The following is a 24,574-nucleotide window of genomic DNA, read 5'->3' on the forward strand; positions in this document are numbered from 1 at the left end:
TTTTTTAAATACTAGAATTTTACTGTGCAACTGTAAGATTGATGTGTTTTAGACATTCAGATGAATATTCTGCATGAAAGTTTGTCTTTAAATCTTCTCTTTAAATGCTGCATTTAAATAAGCAGGAACTTAAAAATATCAGAAGAAGTCTCGATTTAAGCTTTTGAAAGCCGTAAAAATGTTCAATCACAGATGAGACAGTAATTTATTCAAATACCTTTAATTGGCGTGAAAGGTATGAAGTCCTTGTCACGTGTTTCCCATCATAGCAAGTGGACGCTAGGAAGTTTACTTTGTATTTTTGCTGAAATATCCTAAACTGACATTAGGACATTATACTTACAAAGAAAATATACATACATCTAAATAATAGAAGCCAATAGAATTCTGAAAATGACAAAATTCTAATATATCATACTTTTAATATATCATACTTATATTATAGTATACTTGTATAGTACATGTGTGTCCTTTGGCTTTTTTAAGGTTGTCTGTGCCCGTGGGGGGTCATAAACAGGAGCAGCAACACATTAAAGGAAGCGTGGGTGGGTACTTCTCTAAAATTGGCGCAGTTTGTGTCCTTAAAGATTTTTATATTTAACCAAACCACAAAATGTGTTTTAAAACAAGAAATGAAAAGATCACCGTACCATCAGAGACATCATGAAAATGGAGTGTAGTATTGTCAAGCGTGTGATAAATGTATGTGAAGTGTTTGTATTTGCAGTAATTGTAAGGATTTAGTCATTAATGCTGCATCACAGGATGTGTGGGTTATTGTCAAAAAAAAAGTACATTTTCACTCTATGGACTCATTTTTTGCCCATATAAGCCTGTATTCACCCATAAGGGCAGATTTGACTAAGGCATCACAGTCATTGCAAAAGTAATCGGAAAGAATGCCTGATCGGAAGGAAAATGCGTCATGTAAACAATGCCGTTCGGAATAGTCTGCCCCGATCAGACTCGTTCGGATCAAAATTTCTTTCCGATCGAGATGGGTGGGTTATACCGATTGTTTATCCAATCGTTGTGCATGTAAACGGTTCATTCTGATCGTGTGTCACTACTGCTCTGGTTTACGTTATGAATGGACGGTGTTTCGCTCCAGAGAAAGCTTTGGAGTGCATACGGGACCGACCAGCTCTGCGGACGCCCCGTGCAAAGCGCCGCTCCGCTCTCGCCCCGCTGGCTCTCCCCTCTCTTTCACCCCTCGAGGGGGATGCCGGGTAGGAGCGTTTCGTTCCTCGTGACCCAGCACCCGAGCTCTGTGTCCGGGTGCTAGTGGACCGAGTATCTCAGAGTCTGAGCAGAGCAGCCGGATTTATTAATGTGTGTTTGAGGGGAGGGGAGGATGCTTTGTTACGTGTGCGTTTTATTGTTTGTTACGTGTGGGAGACTTGGATGGACTGTGATCCGTCCCCCCGCTCTGGGTTAGCGGCTGCCGGCTTCAGGAGAGCTGCGTCCGAGCCGAGCACGGACCGCCAGCTCACACAGCGGCATTGGGGCAGTGTGTGTGCTTAGAGCAGAAATGCCTCTTAGTACTAAGAAACCGTTCAAACAATCACGTGGATTTGTGTTTCCAGTTGTGTCCCGACAAAATAGAGGCTGAGGTTATTTCCACATATTTACGTACAGCCAAGATGCAGATTATAGCGTTTCCCGCATGGATTAAATGTTATGTTCATAGATAGGCTAAAAGTTGTTAGTGCGTGTTAGCCTCTCCTAACACTGGCTTCTTCCAGCTCCGTTCTTCCACAAAAAAGCACTGACCACACGGATTAAAAATAAAACGATGAGCGAACAGGCGCTTCATCATATTCATTAAATTAATAAAAGCATGTTTGGAAGATAGTCTCGTGTATTACCGAGCTGCTGGATAAAATGTATGTGGCAGCAGTTTGTTTACAACGGGACTCATGTCCTCTTCCGGGATTTTTTAACACTACTGCGCATGCCCAAATTATTTATTCGACCGAGAGTGTGGCCCATGTGAACGTTTGTTCTAATCGGAAACAGGTTTTCTGATCCCATGTGCACGGTTGAATTTTACCCGACCATTGATCCGATCAAGATATTTTGCCCATGTAACCGCGGCTACTGTCCCATTGTCTCATGCACACATTCACACGGGGGGCACAGCTGCCATGTAAGGCACCAACCCGACCACCAATAACAATGTGGGGTTTAGTCCCTTGCTAAAGGACAATTTGACACATATGGTGAAACCAAACCAGCAACCTTGTGATGAGAGGTTGACCAATTTACCTCTGCAGCACAGCCACTCCAAAAATATTAATTCATTCTTCTTCCGTTTGTTCCCTTTCGGGATCACGGGGCTGCCAGAGTCTATCCTGGCCACTTGTGGGCGACGGCAGGGGACATCCTGGACAGGTCACCAGTCTGTTGCAGGGGACTCCACAAATAATTATTTAAATTAAATATGACGTATAAATGTCTCAAATGTGGCTTTGTCTTAAAACGATTATTTTTAAAATAAAAATAAAAAATAAGTTTTTACTTTAAATGAACTCCTTGATGATTTCATTTACTGCATTTAGATAGATCTAACCAAGCATCCAACCCTCCATATTATCGGACCAGGTCCCTTTAAATAAAAAAAATAATAAAAAAAACCAGGAAGGATTAAGGTAAACTTTCTTCCTCCTGAAGAAATTACACTATGTTTTAAAGATTAATGAAGAGGAGGAGCAAAGATCTTTCTCAGTTTTGCCAAAAGGAAATAAAGATTTGATTCACACTTTCATTTATTGTTTGACTGCAGTGAAAGAGTTTCCACAGTTTTATCCACATACCGTGACTGTTACTGTTCTCCTCCTACAGATAAGAGTCATAAAAGTGATGCCAATGGGGCCCCGAGGGGTGGAGGGGGGAGGACAAGGCACCATTATTCTTCTGACCAAAATTGCCATAAGACTTTTGGATTTTGCCAGAAAAAGAAAACAATGAACGGACACACGCCTTGGCTGCTTTTAAACTAAACAATTCCAGCAATCCCTGAGGTTCCACAAGCGTCATGATGTGGTTTTCACCATTCCTAACCACAAACATCCAAATCTCTCTTTAGTGGATCACTTCTGCAGGGCTGATTTGAACGGATCTTAGGGGGATTCTGTGACTCTAATGTATCAGCCGTGCAGTGTTTGACTAACTTTTAAACTCATGCTCCAGTCACACCCACATCGCATTCCTACCTGAATGCCTTGATCCAGGTTTGCAGTCCCTCCTTCCAGAAGTACAGCTACTGTAGGCAACCTGAGCACTTCAGCTCTGTGATCCACAATGATGAAAGTAACTAACCACCCTTAGCCCGAACAGCTGCTAATTAAAAAAAAAAAAGATCAATACTGACTTCTTCTGGAGCTTCTCGTGCACTTTGAAACATCTGTGGCTAAGATGTTTTTCTAGCAGCCGGTCACCTGAAACGTGATGCAGACAAGGTTCTGATAGTAACTCATTTGTTTTGGATTAAAGTGTCTGCTTGAAGACTAAATCTACATCTGTTTTTACCACTAATGAGACACGTTCAGAAAATGAGCCCCATTGAGACCAGTATCTCTAGAGGCTGTTTAAACGGCCGGAGCAGGGACCACAAGAACATGGACAAACCCTGTGGTCATTTCATCCAATACTTGTTTTATGTTTGTTTAAAGCCATTTTTTTTCTTCCTGTTCATAATCCCGGGCAAACATGAGATCTTTGTTCAAACATTCCTGTCACTTGATAGAAAATACCCACATTAATCGTAATATTGGTCAAACGGCCACACCTCTTCCATTCTTACAGCTCGATTAGGATAAAAAGAAAAGAAATTCAACGAAATGCACCTGTGGGACTATTGTTCTGGATACGACAGTAGATCTAATCACTTTGAAAAGGTTATGGAGCCACAATGTAGGTTTTCTTTTTTCTGTTGTGAGGTTATGCCACACTATGTTACCAGAAGTATTTGTTCACCCATCCAAATGATCAGAATCAGGTTTCCTAATCACTTGGCCTGGCCACAGGTGTATAAAATCAAGCATTGTCATAGGAGGCCACCTGTGGATCCAAACAGAAATGTCCTCACTCCTAAATACTCCACAGTCAACTGTCAGCTCTATCATAACAAAATGGAAGAGTTTGGGAACAACAACAACTCAGCCACAAAGTGGTAGACCACGTAAACTGACGGAGAGGAGTCAGAGGATGATGAAGCGCATAATGCAAAGAGGTCGCCGACTTCCTGCACAGTCTATTGCTACAGATCTCCAAACTTAATGTGGCCTTCTGATTAGCCCAACTACAGTACACAGATTCATGGAATGGCTTTCCTTGGCCGAACACCTACATCCAAGCTATACATCACCAAGTGCAATGCAAAGCGTCGGATGCAGTGGTGTAAAGCACGCCGCCACTAGAATCATACTTTTTCATCAATTTTCCAACATGGAAGCAAGACGACTCAATCTCTGAGGCTCCACCTTTCGTTCCAAGTGGGTGCCGCCCATTTCATGATATCGACCTAGAGCTGACCTCGGCATGGTGTCCGCATTTCGCCCATAAAAACAAACAACCAAACATTTACAAAGATGTATGTGCATGTAAAATAAACACGTTTTTGCGGATCACTGCTAGCTCCACGGAGAAAGTGTGTGTTTGTGTTCCCCTTAGGGCAGTGCTGGCAGCACAGACTCTTCCTGGAAGGGTTGTTCTTCACTTATCTACATCACAAAATGAGAACCTGCTAGTTTTCATGGATTGGGAGGGGCTGGTGCTCAAAACGCAGGTTATTAGAGAAATACTCAGAAATGTGTGAACGGATCAAAATACCGCTTTGGCGTCATTTTTTTTTAGAGGAATGAACATTACAATACACTTAAAACCTCAAAAAGTTGGTTTTGCATGGTACAGGCCCTTTAAAATCAGCCTCAAGATGGAAGTGAACGAGTTGTGTATCGCTAAGGACACACAGAGAGCAGTGCTCTCCCTCAATAAAGCCTTTGGGTCCTTGGTCCTGTCATCACTCGGGCTTTTTGGGCCTCATGTGTTCTCTTTCTGAGACAGACTTGGAAATCTTGGCCCATCCAATGACCCACATCCTCGTATTAGACAGGCTGCTCCTACTATTTACTAAAACTGCTTGCGGTTCGTTCTCAGTGTGTGTGCGTGACCATGTGTGCGTGTGTGTGAGTGACAGTTCTGAGAGGAATTTGCTGTGGGCTGTATTAGATTGAACAGTAATTGGTGGCCAGCTAAGAAGGTTCACTGGTTTGCTCTGCACACTGATAATTGGCCAGACACTTCACAAAGCGCTTTGAGAGTGTGCGCTATGCTAGCTAGCTGAACTAATGAGCACTTCGTTGTGAGTGTGGAAGAGAGTTGAACTTTTTTGTCCAATTTTTCATCTTAACCCCTCTTTTGTGGTGTTTTTCGAGCAGAATGCACCTGAAGAAGGAGCAAGGAAAAAAAAGAAAGAAAGAAGTCGTTTTCTCTCAAAATTCATCACTCTTCATCATCCCCCTACCCTCACCATCCATCTTACAAACTGCTCTCTCCTCGTCTGTCCTCACCCTGCTTTACCCCTCCATCATCTGGTATAACTTCCAGCTTTTAAGGAGTTTCCGTCTGCTCTGCTCCTGTAAGTGATTAGCACTAAGCTAACTCCCAAAGGCTTTGTGTAAAACTGCATTAGAAAAGGTCTCAGAGACGGTGTCTGCTTCTTGAAAACATCCAGAGAGGATTACTCAAAAACTACAGCAATACATTTCATTTGGATATTTTTTAAATCTACATTTGTTTGCATGCAGAGCAATCACAGTCCTGACAGGATGTATGCTCTCTTTAATTAGATTTTACAGATATAATTAATTTTATATATGTATTTTACATTCAGGAGCACTGATCTTTTCCTCTTGACCCGCATGGCCTCCTTCTCATCAGTCCTTGTGGACTGGAAGTGCGCTGTCACCCCTGCAGCTATAAACTTTACATTGAGAATGAACAAGGGGCCAAACCTGATTTTAACAAATCCTGATTTCATCTGGTTGGAAAATCAAATTTGGCAGGAACCATTTGGGCTGGAAATGAGATTCAGCCCGGATGATCCGGACAAGTTTCCTTGACAACGCTGACAGCATGACACACCTCACCGATGTCAGTGACCCAATGGAGTACACATATTTATATAGCACTTTTCCTCATTCATTATGACCGAAGGCGCTTTGCAGTCACAGTCCCATCCCCCATTTACACTCGCATCCACACACCGATGGTGGTAGAGCTGCCATGCAAAGCCCTACCAAGGCCACCAAAACACGGGCAGAGCGGGAACTGCCCCTGTGATCTTCCCATCAGTGATCGATCGCTCCACCACATTCTGCACTTTTAGATTTAATCAGAACCAGAAAAGTTGCACCTGAATTTTCCTTCATCTCAGCAAGTTTGTCCTGCATTAAGCATGTAAACACAAATAAAATCTAGCAGATGTTGGATGCAGCTGTACATAAGGTCTTTAAAATGGCTACTGTTATCTCTGAAATCCAATAAAGAAGTTAAATTTGCTAAAACTTTACTATAGTATTGAGATGATGTAAATTAAAATATAATATGCCCTGTCAGAAATAAATATAATGCATCTGAAAATCCAGCTTTGCATAAAAACATGCCAGTTGAAACTCTTCTCTTTAAATGAATAAAAACAGCAACACGCCTGTGGTTTGTGGATCTGTCTGTCTTTCGTTTTTTTGTCTGACACTATCAGGGTCTCACCTCTTCACGGGGAAGTTTTGTCTTGTTGCGCTTCTCAGAAAAAAGAACGACATTGGCAGAAATCCTTCCAGCTCTCTGGAGTCTCTTTGTCCGTCCCATGCTTTTTTATGCCAGTAACATCATGGTAAAGGCCAAAGTCATTAGGAGCTATGAGCCTCCATGAAGCCACTAACTTAAAACATAAAAGCTGTACTCTACAACCTGCTCACAGATGCCTGAAGAAGCAGTTTCTAATTTTTATTAGGTGTTGTGGATTTTCCACTCGGCTTTGAACCTTCGTCTTCGTGCTCTAGTTTGAGCCAAGCTTTAACTCTTGGCTTCATGTCAGATCCCTGGTGCATAACCAAAGGTTTATGGCCCACTCCGTCATAAACAGACTGCAAAACAAGCCTCAGTACTCAAGTCTTCCCCTGCTGTGCATATAGCTTCAGGTGTTTTGGCTTTTTTACCGTGTTCCCTTCATCAAATGTGGCAATATTTGATCAAATTCAGCATTTCTTAGCTTTTTTGTGTTTAGAAATTGTTAATGCCTTATCTTTTCACCACTGTAAGCAAAGCAGGTTTTCCTAGATCTTTCCCAATCAATATGCTGTCCGCTTGAAAGTTGATTTGCTAACTAACTCTGACTTGCAGTTTTCCGGTTCGATAGGATTCCAATGGTCGGAACTGTACTGTGACTACTGTAGCGCTAGGTTTTGTCTTATGAAAAGTTTCCCCCAACGGGAAAATGGTCGCCAAAGTCTTTGAAAATGGTTCTTTATGTTTCCAAGGGTTGACCTGTAGACAAGCAGAAGCTGCTTCTCTACTCTGAACCTTCCTCCTTGGCTTTGACATCTGAGGAGTCCTTCACCCGGAGATCATGCATGTTGGTGTTTGCATGCTCACAGAAAGCTGCTTAATAAATACGATGTTGGTATTGTTTGTGATTTCCTGAAAGAAAACTGGAGGACATGCCTTTTCACAAGAGCCTGTCACTGCAACCTTCGTGGATGGGTTGATTACATAAATCCAGTGGGATCAGTGCCAAATACTTAATGTCAACAGCAAGTCTTACAGATGTAATTTGCCTGCAGTTGGAGCAACCACATCAGCTGCTCTGGCCAAATAAACATCTCTCTTTGAGCCTCAATCTCCAAAGATATCATTCACTTTTGACAGGAAGCTGATGAGGATTTGATGCATGATGAAGGCTGAACTATCACTTATTCCCAACTTTTTTTAACATGCAGCCCCTTTGGTTAACTCTGCATTCTTGTGGTTAACACCAAACTAACAAAATTTCTAATCTATTCAAAGCCTCAAGGACAAAGTATTGATCAAATCAAATTGGACCATTTTTGGCTAACAAGGTTAGGAGTTAAATTGGGAAGGGGAACCATGGAGGGAAGAGGGAGATACGAGGCTGGCAGGCAGAAAGAGAAGTGATTTAATTTAGTTGTCATGTTGCTGCAGCGAGACAGCAAAGGAAAAGCCCTGCTTGGTTTGTTTTCTTTTGTGGATCCGACTGTCAGTACGAGGGGAATGTTAGTTACTGCAAAAACACAGGTGAGCAATACTGCTACTGCTGCTGGTGGGAAGAAAAACACGCAAAAGCTGCAACATTTGCAATAAGAAGTAGGGAGGGATTCATCGGTAAGGCTAGGACGTATAACGTCTCCTCTCCTACTGTCCGTGCTGGAATAAGTCCGCCACTGTGCACGCGCCTGCCTGCATGTAAATGAGACGTGCACGTAATCCCGGCTGCTGTTGGAGGTTGCTCACTGACGGCTGCAGCTTCGTTTGCAGCATCCTCAAGCAGCCTGCAGGTGCCCATAAATTCACAGGAAGACAAAGAAGTTTGAGTAGCTGAAAAAGAGGGAAGAACCGGTGTTTGGCAGCCCGCTCCACAGAATAAGAAGACATTTTGAGAGGATGGAAGCGGCATTCCAATTATCTCACTTACGCACACACACACCAGAAAAAATACCTTAGTTTGAGAGGATAAAAAAATGGCAATTTCAGAATCAGGAAATTTTGTAGGATCTTCCTAAAACCCTGATAGCTGTATTTGCTCAGCTGCTTGTTACCTTGTACAGCAGAGAGTTTGACGACAAACAGTAAAAAGTCAAAACATGAAGAAAAGAAGACACTGAATGGAGACGATGACTGCTGCTGCTGCTGGAGTTTGACTGAGTTCTCGTCTCTGGTTTCATAGTTGAGCTAAAAACCAGTCATAGGCTTCGTAATGATCCAGTTCAACCACAAGCCCTTATTTCAGGAACTCCCCCTCCCCAGTCACTACACTCATAAAACATCTGCATTCAGCCTTTGGTCTTCCAGTGATGCCAGTCTCATCCTTTTCCTGCACTGTAAGTACGTGTCCTGTGTTGTCTGGCACCACCATGACGTCTTTGTATTGTTCCCATTAACCCCCCACCTTCCACCTTCTGCGCTCCTACAAGGACTTGTATTTTTGTTTGTAAACCTGGCAGGGATCTCACCTTCTAAAAAAATCCCTAAATGACAATCAAAAAAAAGTTCCTTGTGCTGTTTGAATTATGATTATAATGTTTTTAACCAAAGTCCCACAACTTACATGTCTTAAAAGACATATTTCATGTTTATCTGAAGGCACTTCTATCAAAATGTATCTTAATTCAATTTAAAAAATGGTGAAAAGTGACTGAAAAGTGATTTTTGGTTCCAAATCAACACTTTTTGAACAATGTCGGGAATGACAAACCGAATGTGTGTACCAGACTCTGCTGTTTCATAAAATCACAGAGCCTATCCCTACTGTCTTCCTAGCTGACAAAGTAAAGTCAGACTTGAAATTGTCTGAAAAATGCTCCACATTTCAGGGTTGGGAATGTCATTTTTGATGAAATTTTGATCAATGTACATCTTACGGGACGTTACCTTCACATTACCCACTCACCGGGGTATTAAGGGGTGCTTACCTTCCAGGGGGCAGTACCGAGTGACTTTCTCTGGCATTAAGCGCCCCTCCCTGTGCCTGCAGTACACCTCAGCAATCTGCTGCCGGCAGTCTTTGCTCTTAGCTCTGGACAGAGCAGAAATGGCTTCCTTCCCACTGATCTCGCACTTGGGGGGCTGGTTGTACGTCACCTCCGCTGTGGCTGCAGTGGCCTGCTTCCTGTGGGGGTGCTGATGCCTGTGCTGTGGCTGAACGTGCTGGGCCTGGGAGGCATGGTAGTGTCTCTGTGGTTCCACCATGACGCCAGGAGGTAAGGTGCTGTTTCCGGCTGCCAGGGACTGGTGGCCCACAGGCAGAACCTCGTTTGAGCTGCGTCCCAGGCTGGGGGAACTGTCTCTCCAGGTCTGCTGCTGAGTGTGGGTCTTTTCCTGCAGATGCTCCTGCTGCTTACTGCTGGGAGCTTGTCTGTGTGGCTGCGAGCGTGCTCCAAAGTTGCTGTTGTCTATGTTCTCAAAGTCTTTGGGCACAGAGTTCTCGTTGTTACTGTCAATTCGACTTTTCTCCTTCGGGCGGTGGGAGTAATACCCATCCTGCAAGAGAGAGACAAGGGAAGCATTGAGTAAACAGTGGGAAGCGGGGGAAACAAACAAGGAGAACAAGATCAGAATTGAGTGAGCATGTGCATATCAAGTGTCGGATTAACAGTCATTGTGGCATGTAGGAGTGGGCACCATGGAACCATGAGGCATGAAATAAAGCACAGAGGTGGTGTGCATAAGGGCAGCTAGGTGTAGCCTATAGCCAGAAGAGGCCCGGGCGGATCTGTTGTTTCCTGACAACTTCAGATTAGCCCCGTCTTCAATTTAACTCTGCTTTAAATGGTCCCAGAGCTCTGGAAACAAACAACCAAGATGGCGAGTGTCTCTGCACGTGTGCCTCCTATTTCTTTCAGCCGAGACGCACGTTCCTGTGAAGAGTCTGCCCTTCTGTGGCCAACTCCACTTTTGCAGGGAAGAGATAGTGTCTGTATGTGAGTCTTAAATGCACACTCTCTCCACCCTCCAAGCAGGTTAAGCTAAAAGCAAAAGGTGGGCCAGATACGTATACTGAATGCACAAAGCTACCAGAAAAGGTTGGATTGTGCATTGAAATGCTATGATGGATCAAACAGGACTTTCAAAGGTGTTTAACTGTCAAATCACTATCATGCAAATTTTATTGACAAGAAAGAAAAGTGAAAAAAAGAAAAGCACCGTTTGTTTCTGAGTTTTCAGGCAACCAGGTGTCAAAAGTTGTAGTTCCGCAGATGTCCACTGGAGGCTGGGGGAGTCAAGTTCACTTCTTTTTTTTTTTTAAATCAGCTGGTGTAATTAATTTGATCAAAGCTCAGATTTTGGGTATTTTTTGGGGGGTCTTTTTCTTTTTCGCTTTTTTATTGGCCTGTGGGTGGACTCAACAAAAGTCCCACTTTAATTTATTCCACTAAATCGCTCTTGTGTCTCCAAGAAAAGAAACACAGATGGTGAAAAGACACATGTGAGAAAGGCCTGTGGGTTGGAGGGCATCATGGGAAAAACAGGAGGCAGCAGAGCTAAAAACTACAAAGTAAATAGCGGAGATGCTCTGGAGTCTGCAGTTCATATGGAAATGTCGTTCCAGCCCTCCAGCCCAGACCTGTTATCAGCTCATCACCCCCCCCCCCCACCCCCACCCACTCTGTAAACACCTTGTACCAACACAATTACAGAGGTGCATGAATGACATGCCTTCACACCCAAAAAGGCACCAGGGGGATGATATCATGCAACTGAGAGACAGACCTGACCAAGGAAGAGAAACAAGACAACAACACCCATGATAGAGTTTCCTCGTTGGCAGAAGTCTGCCTCTCCCTGTACCAGATAATTCTAATCTTCCCGTTGTGTCCTTGAGGGATAAAGTCCTCAGAGACATCAACTGGACAACACACATGTTACCATTTCATTGTGATACCTCCTAAAAAGGCTGCTTGAGAAAGACACCATATCTGCAACCAAAATACAAATAACCTCAACGTCAGATGAGCTCACATATAAAATGTTCTGTTTGCCATACGTATTCAACTCTGCTCCGCTTTAGTAAACAAATTGATCCAATACAAAGAAAACGTTCATTAATGTTTAACCCAATTGCACACTGCATAGGCCCTTCACTATTAAATCCATGTGGTTATCACATCAGCACCTTTTACAGCCCAGTGGCTCGGGCCTTGAAGACTTTCATTTATTTTAGCTGGTTGAAAATAACGCTGCCTGGCCGGGCTGAAAGGTCTCGTCTTTGCAAATGAGAAACCTTGTGGAGCTGCTGGTCGGGTTTGCAGTGTTGTCTCTTTTTAGGTCATGAAGTAACTGATCAAGACTTCTTATAGGGGGCAGAAAGATGAGAAATGATTGAGCAAATTGACAGGAATCTTTTACTAAAATATGGAGTGTTCAAAAACATGCCACGGGGAGGGGATACTCCAAACATCTGAAAGTCCCACTACTTCAAAAGAGGAAAATCACAGGAGGAAATAGGATTTTAAGTTTCAAGTTGTTCACACTACAACAAGCAAACAGTTTGGAATTCCCTACAGAAAGTTCTGAAAAGTTGTTCAAAAGTAGTTGAAAAGAACAAATAAACGGAACGTTGGGACACTTTTTTTTCAGTTTTGCACATCAGTTTAAGATTTATATTGCCAGGAAAGCAATAACACGAGAACGTTCATTTTTACTCATATTTTTTAACAAATATTAAAAATATTCCATTGGGGATTTCTGACATTTATCTTTATATTGTTTAGTCTGATGAGACAGAAACCACAGAAACTGTAACTACTTGAGTAGCTTTTTCCTTCGGTTATGTTTAAACTTTTTCTTTTGTCAGATTTTTGTACATCAACTTTTTACATCTAAAGTTGTGTTGAGGCAACATGTTTTTACAACATTTAAGTTTTCTCTGATCTGACCTCTTCTGTTGGGTGAGCTTTGCTTATATCAGAGGGACTTCCTTAAAATCATCTGTCTTCACTTCACATCTCTCCTCTCCCCTTTCTGTCTTTTCTCATCATCTCTAGTCTGCCATTCCGTCTCCTCCCTGCTTTCCTCACTTGTGTGTAAATGGCAGAGGCTGCTAATCCCATGTGTAACAGCTGCTGAGACCAGTCATCACCAAAAAAGAAATCCCTGCTCGCGGAGTTTCAAAGCGAATGCTTAAGGAGGCTAATCCGCGCACTCCAAGTCACTGAACGTTTGCATAGGTAGAACAAGTCTGTGATCAGCCGCAGTCCGGATGTGAGCCGAGCTCACGTTTGTTTGTGGGGTTTGTTCTCAAAATGCACGCTGAATGTTTTGGTCTGCAAGAAAAAAGAGCAAAACAGAAGAGTTGTGTGCTTCTCCCGAAGACACCCCTGCTGGGACACCAATGAGAAGATGAAAGGTGAGGCTAAAAGGAGAAATGCTCATAAAAAACAGCAGTCTCCCTCTACCATCACCTGACAAGCCCCATGCTGGGAACACGTGGAGCTCAAAGATGTTTCCCATCTTTTCATCCTCTGTAAAAAAAGAAATCAGATCTTTTTATCTTTTTCTCTTCTCTCATTTAGTGTGAATGCTCATCTCACAGCAGACTCACACTCCCACCCCATCCAGAAAACTCCCTGCAGCCTGAAATACTGGAATATCAGGAGACTCATTCCAACAAATGTGGGAATACTTAAGGACCTAATAAACAAAACGCCACTATAGGGAAAAAAAACCTGATGCAAAAATAAATAAATAATCACAAACACTGACTGGTAGCGTGACAAATGACAGTGGCAGTCTGTAATCTACTCCCCATGAGGGCAATTTGGCCGATTGTTGTCATGACTACCACTTTAGGGGGCGCTATGACTTGGTATTGATGTCCAGCATTTGAGTAAAAGTTCTATACTTTGCATCAAAAATGTTTTCGTCCCCACTGAGGTGGGGGATGAATGGAAACATTTTTGTCCAAGCAATCTTTTAATGTTTTTATTATGTAATCGCAAAATAAATACAGGGAGGAAAAAGTATTTAGTCAGTGATGAGAAAGCCCTTTAATTTTCATCATAGGTATGGCCTCAGCTATGAGAGAGAACACGAGAAAAATATCCAGAAAATCACATTGTCTGATTTTTAAGTATTTGCTCACCTAGAAACAAGCAAGATTACTAGCTCTAACAGACCTGCAACTTCTTCTGTAAGAGGATCCTCTGTCCTCCTCTTATTACCTGTGTTAATGGCACCTGTTTGAACTAAAAGACACCTGTCCACAACCTTAAACATTCACACTCCAAACTCCACTATGGCCAAGACCAAAGAGCTGTCTAAGGACACCAGAAACCAAATTGTTGACCTGCACCAGGCTGGAAGACTGAATCTGTAATAGATAAGCAGCTTGGTGTGAAGAAATGAACAGTGGGAACAATTATTAGGAAATGGAAGACAAACAAGACCACTGATAGTCTACCTTCATCCGCTAAAGCCAGTACATGTGCTGGCCCATCTAAAGTTTGCTAGAGAGCATTTCGAAATTTACTCGTCGTGTTTTGAGGAGAAAGAGAAGCAGAGTTGCATCCAAAGAACACTATACCTACTGTAAATCATGGTGGTGGAAACATCATGCTTTATGGCTGTTTTTCAGCAAAGGGACGACTGATCCGTGTAAAAAGAATGAATGGGGACATGCATCGTCAGACTTGGAGTGAAAACCTCTTTCCATCAGCAAGGACACTAAAGATGAAACGTGGTTGGGACTTTCAGCATGACAAGGATCCCAAACACACAGCCCGGGTAACGAAGGAAAGACTTCGTAAGAGGGATTTCCAGGTCCTGAATTGGCCTATTCAGATCTCTCTTGTTGACCACGGATAAGCTCCCTCGATCTGGGATTTTCTGCAAGATCTCACCAGGTGGGGTCAAAATGATCACAAGAATGGTAAGCAAAAATCCCAGAACCACAAAGGGGAAGGGAATGACCTGCAGAGAGCATGAACCAAAGTAAAAAAAGGCTACCATCGGTAACACGCCATGCCGCCAGGGACTCAAATCCTGCTGTGCCAGACGTGTCTGATGAGCCAGGACATGTGCAGGCCCGTCTAAAGTTTGCTAGAGAGCATTTGGATGATCCAGAAGAGGATTGGGAGAATGTACTATGTTCAGATGAAACCAAAATAGAGCTTTTTGATTTAAAACTCCACTCATAGTTTTTGGAGGATAAAGAATGCTGAGTTGCATCCAAAGAACACCATAGCTACTGTAAAGCACGGGGGTGGAAACATCATGCTTTGTGGCCGTTTTTTAGCAAAGGGACCAGGACGACTGATCCCTGCAAAGGAAAGATTGATACTTTATGGTAATTTGTTCAGGCAAGTCAATAGACACCTCTGGGGGTCCTAGATGTACCAAGGAATACCTAAAACTTTATTACCTTTTATTTGATTAAGTTTAACTCCTCATTTATTGTTTCTAAATGACATTTATGGGGGACTTTGTCTTAATTTGCTGAAAGACCTTCATGAAAATCTCTTCTCGCCATTTAAAACGATTTTATACTAAGTTTTTTCTTTTTTATTGAAGTGAGTGTGCACGCATAAAAGGACTGCCAAAATTCTGGAAGAGGTGGGGGCAGTTTAATAACTCTCTGTGGTTAAGAAGTATCATCCATCACAGAAATAAATTAGACAAACATTTGTTTACAGACTCCTTCCATCAGAGACACAGTTAAGTCAACCAAGCCAACATGGGCCTTGCTGACAGCACCACAGGAGCCTGCCACCCCTGCCTCTGCTCAAACTCTTGGTGACACATTGGCCAATTCAGTAGGTGGCAGCGTTTACTCCAGCAGGAGGCCAGATCACGTCCCCTGTTCTGGAGTCCAGGGGCCGGTGCCATGGCACACCTCTATAAGGAACGGCAGCAGTAAGGGCCCAGCGACGGCACCAGGGCGACCACAACCACCCGAAAGCCCTTCTTTGGTGCCAGACAGACAAGCTGCGAGCTGTGAGTGGGGTCCAAAAATAAAACAGAAGTTTTGTGAGAAAATAAGAGCCCCTATATCAGAAAGTGACGGACACCATGGATTCTGGGTGCATGCGAACTGCGCTTGAGCAATCCTTTCTGTACAACTCAGAATAAATCTCAACACAAAGCAAACTGCAAACATCGATGTACTTTGAAAGACAGATCACAGCATAAATGCAACACTTTCTCTGAACACTTGTCTTTCTCAGTTTCTTTGGATAGCAAACCAATCAGAACAGAGCACACTGCCACCCACTGGAGGGCTGAAGAGGGGAGCAGTTGGGTTGCGGAAACCGTCAGGTTGTAGCAGTATGGGCGTGGATAAACATCCTCTGGATAATCACTCTTGATTTTCCCTCCATCTGCTCGAGTTCTGTCATAAAGCCCCATGTAACCCCGATGAAATTCTGCGCTATCACTTTAAATCATACTGCGCTGTCGCTCCTAGTAAAATTCTGCACTGTCACTTTAAATTTGCCGGTTCCCTTGCGCTGTGCAAATACCGCGAGACTATAAGTTCAGTGTTGACGTGGCTTTCGTTCTTGGGAGACCTGTCAAAGCACTGACAGGTTGCAAGTACGAGGGAGCTGGGCTGTGTACCGCTGCTGCAGATCGGCGTTCATCATCTGAAGCCGGGATTTAAATCTGCACAATTGAACAAAAAGTGAACTGGTGAGTGCAGCCATGATTGAGACAGCTGGCGCGGGCGCCAGTTTAAATGAATTGTTTTTTATAATTGGATGTGGTTAAAATGAACTATTTTTCTGCTTGATAAATAATGTTGAAATATAAATTGTGAGTACTCGTTGAAATGAAATTGATGATCATCTACATTGAAATAGAATTTGGAAATGTTGTACAACTATCGATTATGCACTTAAAATAATTTTGTAATTTCCTCTTGACTATGAATTGCATATGCATTTGTTTATTATGTTAATTAAGGAGGTTGTGGGAATATGCTTTCTTTTGATCAAAGGAAATTATTATTTATTTATTGACCCTGTTTTAACAGGCCAGGTCGCAAGACTGGTCGTCTTGCAGACCAATTTACTGGATGCTCAACCTGAGCACTGGACAGAATTGTTTATCAGGGAGTTTTTTACCACTCCCAGAAGGAAAAAAGAGGATAAATCCTCTGCAGATGGCGAGCTAAAAAGGAGCCCCGATCCTGACTTGGATTCTGCCCTCTTCACTGCCAGTGCGGTAGGAACTAACCCCCTTCTCATCCAACAAATCAGCTGGAGTGTTTCTTTCTTTTCGTTTTTCCAAAAGAGAACTATAAAAACTCTTTCATAAGGCCTAACGGACGCCTTAAGAACTAGAAAGACAAAACAACAGAAAACATCCTCTGGACTAAAAAAAATCCTTTGTTGTATATATTGTGATTTTTGTATTCACTGTATATTGTAAATACATTTACATTAGCAACTCAAGTCTTGTCTGTTGTTTTTAAACATTCACATTCCTCCATGAGTCGAACCAAACTAGCCCAAATTAATTAAAACCAACTTTGTAAAGTTCATGTAAGACATACATGCTACATAGTAAAAACTTGGCGAGCTAGCTAGGAGGACTGGTTGAATGTTTAATCACCTGACATTGAGAAGAGGTAATTTTTTTTGTCATGGAGGTTTTTTTGAATTTTGGAATTAAAATACCCAATGCAGTTTTGGTACAAGGTATCACTGTCACTACTGACAATGAGGAAGTGTTTGACTTTCTGAAGTCTTACGGGAAAATTAACAAGTTTAAAGTAATTATTGACACGGCTTCAGATTTCAATGAAACGCTTGTGGTTGAATATTGCTCAGGTTCAGCTTTAGAAGCTTTACGGCCCATACTACCTTATACTTTGGTTTCTGAAGACCAAACTTCTTCATTTTGTATTTCTGAGTTGGCAACTGTCTGTGCAACGCAAGCTGCAAAACTAAAAACAACTTCGTATCTGTCTGAACTACAAGATTTAGCCCGGTTAACCGGCAAGGATTATGTTCAGGTCCTAACCGCCATGATGACTCAGATTGGTGACTCGGTTGCAGCTCTTCAGCCTCTTTCACAGATAAAGGAGCAACCCATGGACACTCAATCCATGGCATCATCAGTGAGCGGGCAACTAGATAACCCACCACCAGATGTTGGAGAACAAAACCCAGCCATTCCGAGTTTGGAACAGGGTCGACCTGCACAGCCAACACCATCACATCCATCTGCCTCCGGTCTGAATCTTAATCCACCTGAGGTCCAACGTTACGTTGTGGAGCACATTGTGAAAAGTGAGGAGTCAACACACTACCAAAGACTCAAGCCCTTTTCAGGAAGGACTCCTAGACCAACCCATGAAACAGACTATGAAACTTGGAGGTCGGCAGTAGATGTAATGTTGAGAGATCCTGCTGTGTCTGATCTCCAAAGATCAAGAAAGATCATTGACAGTTTGCTACCCCCTGCTGTAGACATCATTAAACATCTGAGTTCTGATATGCTGCCTGCCATTTTCCTAGAAACTCTAGACTCCGCCTATGCCACCGTACAGGACGGAGATGAACTGTTTGCAAAATTCATGGACACTTATCAAAACGCTGGGGAGAAACCATCCTCTTATCTCCAAAGACTACAAGTGGCACTCATCTCTGCAGTGAAGAGAGGAGGAGCTGCAGAAGCTGATATTCCCCGCCATCTTCTTAATCAGTTTTGTCGAGGATGCTGGGATGACAACCTAATCTCAGAACTCAACCTGAAACACAAGAAGACCCAACCACCAAGCTTCGCAGAGTTGCTATTGCTTTTGCGAACTGAAGAGGACAGGGAAGCTGTAAAAGCTCTTCGCATGAAGCAACATCTGGGAGCAACAAAGCAAAAAGTTTCAACCCATGCTCAGTTTGCACGCAGCACTAAAGAGGAGGGAGCTGTAGCACAGTTGACCAATATCACGCAACAACTCGCACGACAATTGGCTGATGTCCAACGGCAATTAGCTTTGCTAACAGCTAATCAGTCCACATCACCATCAGCAGGACCCAGGAACCAGGCGTATTCAAAACAAACAAGAAAATCAGAGAAGCCACCACCGTCTCAGCCCAAACCAGGTTACTGCTTTAGGTGTGGCGAAGACGGACATATAAGACCACAGTGTGAAAATGAATCAAACCCTGCACTAGTGGCTAAGAAGAAGAAGCAGTTCGCCCAAAAGCACCAAAGCACTTTTTCATCCAAGCCGTTAAACTAAAATTGGTGCCTGTTGTGGGACAAATGGGAGCCAAAAGTCATATAAGTCCCAACAAGAAAAATCATGTTCAGTGTGCAGTTCAGTCCAGTTCCAAGAAGACGTTGTTTCCAAAAGGGCTCATCGGTTCAAAGTGTACTGCTATGTTGAACATTGCTGGTTCACAGTGTTGTTGTTTATTGGACACTGGATCTCAAGTAACCACCATTCCTGTTTCTGTTTACAATAAACTGTTGACAAATCAACCTGTGAAGTCTCTGGACCACCTTCTGGAAGTGGAGGGTGCAGCAGGACAGTCTGTGCCATATTTAGGATATGTAGAAACCACCATAACTTTTCCTTCGGATTTTCTTGGAGCTGAGTTTGAGGTTCAAACTTTAGCGTTGATAGTCCCAGATGTACACGCAAATACTTCAAGCCCTGTACTGATCGGGATGAACACCCTTGAAGTTTTGTATCATAAATATCTGGACAGCGACTGTAATACCTACCAGCCTAAAGCATATGGGTACAAAGTGGTTCTGAAATCTTTAGAACTTCGTCATAACCAAACCCAAGCAAGAAAAACTGGAGTTGTGCGGTTGCAGAGTCCAACCCCTGTGCTTATTCAGGCAGGGCAAACAAAGGTTTTAGAGGGTTCTGCTAAGATGGATGCTACATCTACAAGTAAATGGGCAATCATTGAGCACCCTTCTTCCATTTTGCCTGGTGGACTCTGTGTACAAAGTTGCCTAATTACTCTTCCGCAACATTCACCCTATAAAGTTCCTGTCATCCTAAAAAACGAATCCAAGCAAGACATTTTAATTCCAGCCCTATCAATCATCGGTGACGTGTGTGACTCGCCAACTGTTTTGTCACAGCAAGTTGCTGCCCCTACAGCCAAAGAAAAGACTGTTATGGAGTTTAACTTTGAGGACTCACCCATTACCCCTGAATGGAAGGACCGCATAACAGCAAAGTTGAACAACATGCCAGAGGTATTCGCTCAACATGACCTGGATTTTGGCTGTACGAGCAAAGTAAAACATCACATTAAGTTACTGGACCAAACACCTTTCAAGCATCGTGCACGTCCCATCCATCCAAAGGATCTGGAAGCAGTCCGGAACCATCTACGGGATTTGCTTGAAGCTGGAGTCATAAGAGAATCTGAGTCTTCATTCTCTTCTCCAATCGTGGTGGTCCGTAAGAAGACTGGTGATGTCCGGCTTTGTATTGATTACCGGAAGCTGAATATACAGACCATTAAAGATGCCTATGCTTTACCCAATTTGGAGGAGTCATTTGCGGCTCTGCATGGTTCTAAATGGTTTAGTGTATTAGATCTGAAGTCTGGTTATTATCAAATAGAGATGGCTGAAGAAGATAAGGAGAAGACCGCTTTCGTCACTCCACTTGGATTTTGGGAATGGAACAGAATGCCTCAAGGAGTAACGAATGCCCCAAGCACATTTCAGAGGCTGATGGAAAAGTGTATGGGTGATCTACATCTACGTGAAGTTCTCGTATTTATTGATGATCTGATAGTTTTTTCCGCTTCCCTTGAAGAGCATGAAAGACGCCTCCTCTGTGTGTTAAACAGGTTAAAGGAATTTGGTCTAAAACTATCACCAGATAAATGTAAATTCTTTCAGACAAATGTGCGGTATTTAGGTCATGTAGTGTCTGAGAGAGGAGTGGAAACGGACCCAGAGAAGATTTCCACCTTGAAATCCTGGCCAGTTCCCCGTAATCTTAAAGAATTACGGTCTTTTCTTGGGTTCGCCGGTTATTATCGACGGTTTATAAAAGATTATGCCACCATAGCCAAACCTCTTAACCATCTCACACGAGGATATCCACCAGTCCGTGCAAAGATCAAAGGAAAGGGTCAAGCTGGAAATTATTTGGACCCAAAACTTTCATTTGGTGAGAGATGGACTCCAGATTGCCAGAATGCGTTTACATCCCTCATTGCCAAACTCACTTCTGCACCTGTTCTAGGATTTGCCAACCCCAAGGAACCTTACATACTGCACACAGATGCAAGCACGATAGGGTTGGGGGCTGTTTTATATCAGGAGCAAGAAGGAAGGCTTCGGGTGATAGCGTACGCCAGTCGAGGTCTGTCTCAGAGTGAGTCAAGATACCCCGCTCATAAGTTGGAGTTTTTGGCTTTAAAATGGAGCGTAACAGAAAAGTTCCATGATTACCTCTATGGTGCCAGCTTCACTGTCGTCACAGATAGTAACCCCCTGACTTACGTCTTGACCTCAGCTAAGCTTGATGCTGCCAGTCATCGATGGTTAGCTGCGCTTTCCACGTATTCATTCAAACTGCAGTACCGTGCTGGTCGTCACAATGTAGATGCTGATGCTTTGTCAAGACGTGCTCATCAGGGAGCAGTAGATGAGGACCAAGCCTGCCAAGAACCAGAGCTGGTTCAGCACCTAACTGAGCAGCAATGTCAGACCGGCGACGTGGGAGAACTTCCTCCTGATGTTGTAGATGCCATCTGTAATAGTTGTCTGCTGAGAACAAAATCCGATTCTCCTCTCTGCAATGTCGCCCTGATTGAGTCTTTATCAGTGACTACTGGAGCTGTTCCAGACATTTATGAAGAGGATTTCTATGGGTTTCCACTTATTCCACCCCTGTCCCGTGAAGCTATAAAAGCTGAGCAGCAAGCTGATGCAGCCATCCGGGAAGTGGCTTGATGTGGAAACATTAGCATGCAGGGACCCCCTCCCCAAAACTGTGTCCCCACCTCTCCATTCGGTGAGCAAAGACTGAGGCTCAGTGCTTCTCTGTAACGTGATGGACTGGGCTTGGGGTAGGAAACTGAGTGGGGGTGCAGGAATTATTAGTGATGGCAGCCGTTGAAAATGGGGCTCTACTGGAATGGTTGCTGGGAGGGGAGGGGGGTCGGCATTGATCGTTACAGAGGATATATTTGAAAGTGTCAGGTATGCGAAATCAGGACTGCCTGTGTGCCGCCCACGCACATGCCCCCCCCAAATACACAAGCATGCAACAGTGAGCTGTGTAGACAGGTGGAAAAAAAAAGCTGCCAGCCTCTGGGGCTCTCTGCAACCCCCCAAGGATGGTTTAGTCCATTTCTCAGTACGGAGCCAACCTCTTCTACTTTCCCTTATTTCCTCTCCCACAGGGGGAAATATGTCACCTGCCCCCCCCTATACAGAGCATCAGAGGGAAAGTGCATTTCTCTCTGTCAGCACCTGTCCAGCACCCCCCCCCCCCCCCCCCGCAATTCCCAAAAGAAGCAGTTCATTTACTCCACCCCTTCCCCCTCCTCCCTAATGCCCATCATATACTGCTGCAGTCCCATAGTACAGAACAGATCCGTTTCAGCTATGTTGGGGGGTCGAGGTGGGGGGGCACAGCCAGATAAAACGCTGCGTTCAGGCTGTTAACACAGGCTGCTGCGTGAACGGCCATAAACACACCCTTCAGTCTGATTTATCTTGTGTGCGTGAGCAGGTGTGTGTGCTGCTTCACATCAGGAAAGGGCTGGGGGGGGGGGGGGGGGGGCTGCCATGTGGTTAACCAGTTTGGATTGATTTCTTAAATCCTGCAAGTGAGACGCTGCGTCTGACTAACAAATGGGGATCAAAGTTGCTGGTGCACTCCAGGAAAGGGCGAGCCTGCAGAGGGAGGGGGCTGCCTAGCCGCTATGTGCCATAGGAGAAGAAAAAAAAATTATGCTTCTCAAAGTCACCCATCACCAAAGATTTTAGCTCTTCAGACCCAAATGTGTCTGGCCTCTGATGCAGATCCGGCTGACCCAGCATGAGGCGTCCCAGGCTCAGCGTCACGCCTGAAATCGTGGCATTTTGCATGTAAAGGAGTCTAAAATGAGTAAATTTCCTCCTCTTTGTGGGCACCTCAGAAAACTGCTGATCTGCAATTTTGCACAGGTCACTTTCAACTTGTAATCCATTACAATGATTTATCACTGGTATTTCAAAGTAATCCTTTACCATACATTACTCTTTATGTATATATGTATGCATGGAGTTATAAAATGCACTTTTATTTAACACAATACATTTAAAGTAAAATCTTAGAGCTTATTATTTTTGCAGATTATATGAATTTATGTTTTTCAAGTTCAGGTTCAGGTCATATTTTCCAATTAATTGTAGAAATAAAAAGGGAGTGGGTTAGATTTAAAAAGTGGTTTAAGGTTAAGTTACTTTTAAATGAAAAGAAAACAGAATTTACAGTTTTTGTTGCAGAAAAAGCAAAGGACAATATAACATTTCATTTGAATAAAATAGAAAATGAACATGTTTATGGAACAAAGTGCCTTGGAGCCATTATTGACCACCAGCTTAATTGAAAACCACATGTTGAATATATATAAAAAATTCTATAGGAATAATCCACAGAACCAAAAGAAAACCAAGCAAAAAGTGCTAGCATATTTTGTATTCAACCTTAAATCTTCCATGCTTCCAGTATTGTATTGAAATTTGGGGGAAATATAAACAAAACAAATACTTGTCCAATAATTAAACTTTATAAAAGAGAAATTAGAATCAGGGCTGGCCAACACTGGTCCAAGAGCCTCCACCCTGCATGTTTTTCGCTATACCTGCTCTGCTTGATACTGAGAACCTAAACCAGGTGTGTTCAGTCAATCAGGATGTGGAATCACTTGAGTCGACCAATCAGCAGCAAGCTGGTCAGGGAGGACTGGAAAACAGGCAGGGTTGAGGCCAGGGTTGGTCATCCCTAAATTAGAGTACTAAAAAATTGTTTTTGTGAATCCACAAATGCACGGTTTAAAAAAATCCAATACATTAAAAATTTCAGATGCGGATGTAAAAATGCTGGGAATTTCTTTTTGTGCATTTAAAAGGAAAGAGGAACATTACAATTTAAGAGGTATTTTTATGTTTGATTCATGCAAAGCAAGAAGAAATGTAAAATGGAGATCCTCTTTTGTTTTTGCCACAAAACTTTGGAATTGTTTGGGTAAAGATCTAAAGTGAGTTAGTACTGTTAAAATGTAGATTAATGTCAACATGTAAAAAAACTGGTCGATACTAGAAGATGAAACATAAAAATCTTCAAACTTCAACAGGACTGAGTTATATTGTCTTGAACAGGTTCCCAGAGAGTCTTAACAAAGACCAGTCAAGCTCAAAGCGGTCATGGTGGACAGTTTATGCTCTTACAGACAGCAGAAGGACCAACCCTCAACTTCTGTCATTTTCGTCCAAAGAAATGCAAACAGAAAACAGAACAAAGAGCAAACGGACAGCCTGAGGCCTTTGTGTCTCAAAATCTCAAACCAAAACAATAACCAGAGTTACAGTAACTCCACTTAGGGCAGTGCTTCCACCCTGGTTCTTAAGACTCACTGTCTCGCATGTTTTAAATCCTGTCCTGCCTGAACACACCAGACTCTAATGACTGTCATTGTAAGGACTCTTAAAAGCTAGGGATGAGCTGAACCTGTAATGCTCGCATTACAGTGTGTTTGAGCAGAGTAGCACTGAAAGCAGACAGGGCTGGGAAACGCCTATTATACAAAGACAGGCTCCACTATAGTGGTGGGTACATTCAAACTATAGAATATGAAACAAG

The 24,574-nt window shown here is 43.1% G+C and overlaps 1 protein-coding gene and 1 long non-coding RNA gene across 2 annotated transcripts in view; one reads left to right on the forward strand and one right to left on the reverse strand.

Moving 5' to 3' along the window:
• xylt1 (xylosyltransferase I) overlaps positions 1 to 24,574 on the reverse strand; it is a 118,650-nt gene that overhangs the window by 42,959 nt on the left and 51,117 nt on the right. Inside the window, exon 2 of the mRNA XM_004066196.5 lies at positions 9,711 to 10,278. Within this exon, the coding sequence (XP_004066244.1) occupies positions 9,711 to 10,278 (568 nt within the window). The remainder of the gene's footprint in view (positions 1 to 9,710; positions 10,279 to 24,574) is intronic.
• LOC144983737 (uncharacterized) lies at positions 16,284 to 17,186 on the forward strand. Its single transcript, XR_013647534.1, has 2 exons — positions 16,284 to 16,422; positions 16,766 to 17,186. It is a non-coding gene; the product is annotated as an uncharacterized LOC144983737 (long non-coding RNA).

This window comes from Oryzias latipes, chromosome 1 (genome assembly GCF_053564925.1).
Source record: "Oryzias latipes strain Hd-rR chromosome 1, Olatipes_Hd-rR_3.1".
NCBI classification, from domain to species: domain Eukaryota; kingdom Metazoa; phylum Chordata; class Actinopteri; order Beloniformes; family Adrianichthyidae; genus Oryzias; species Oryzias latipes.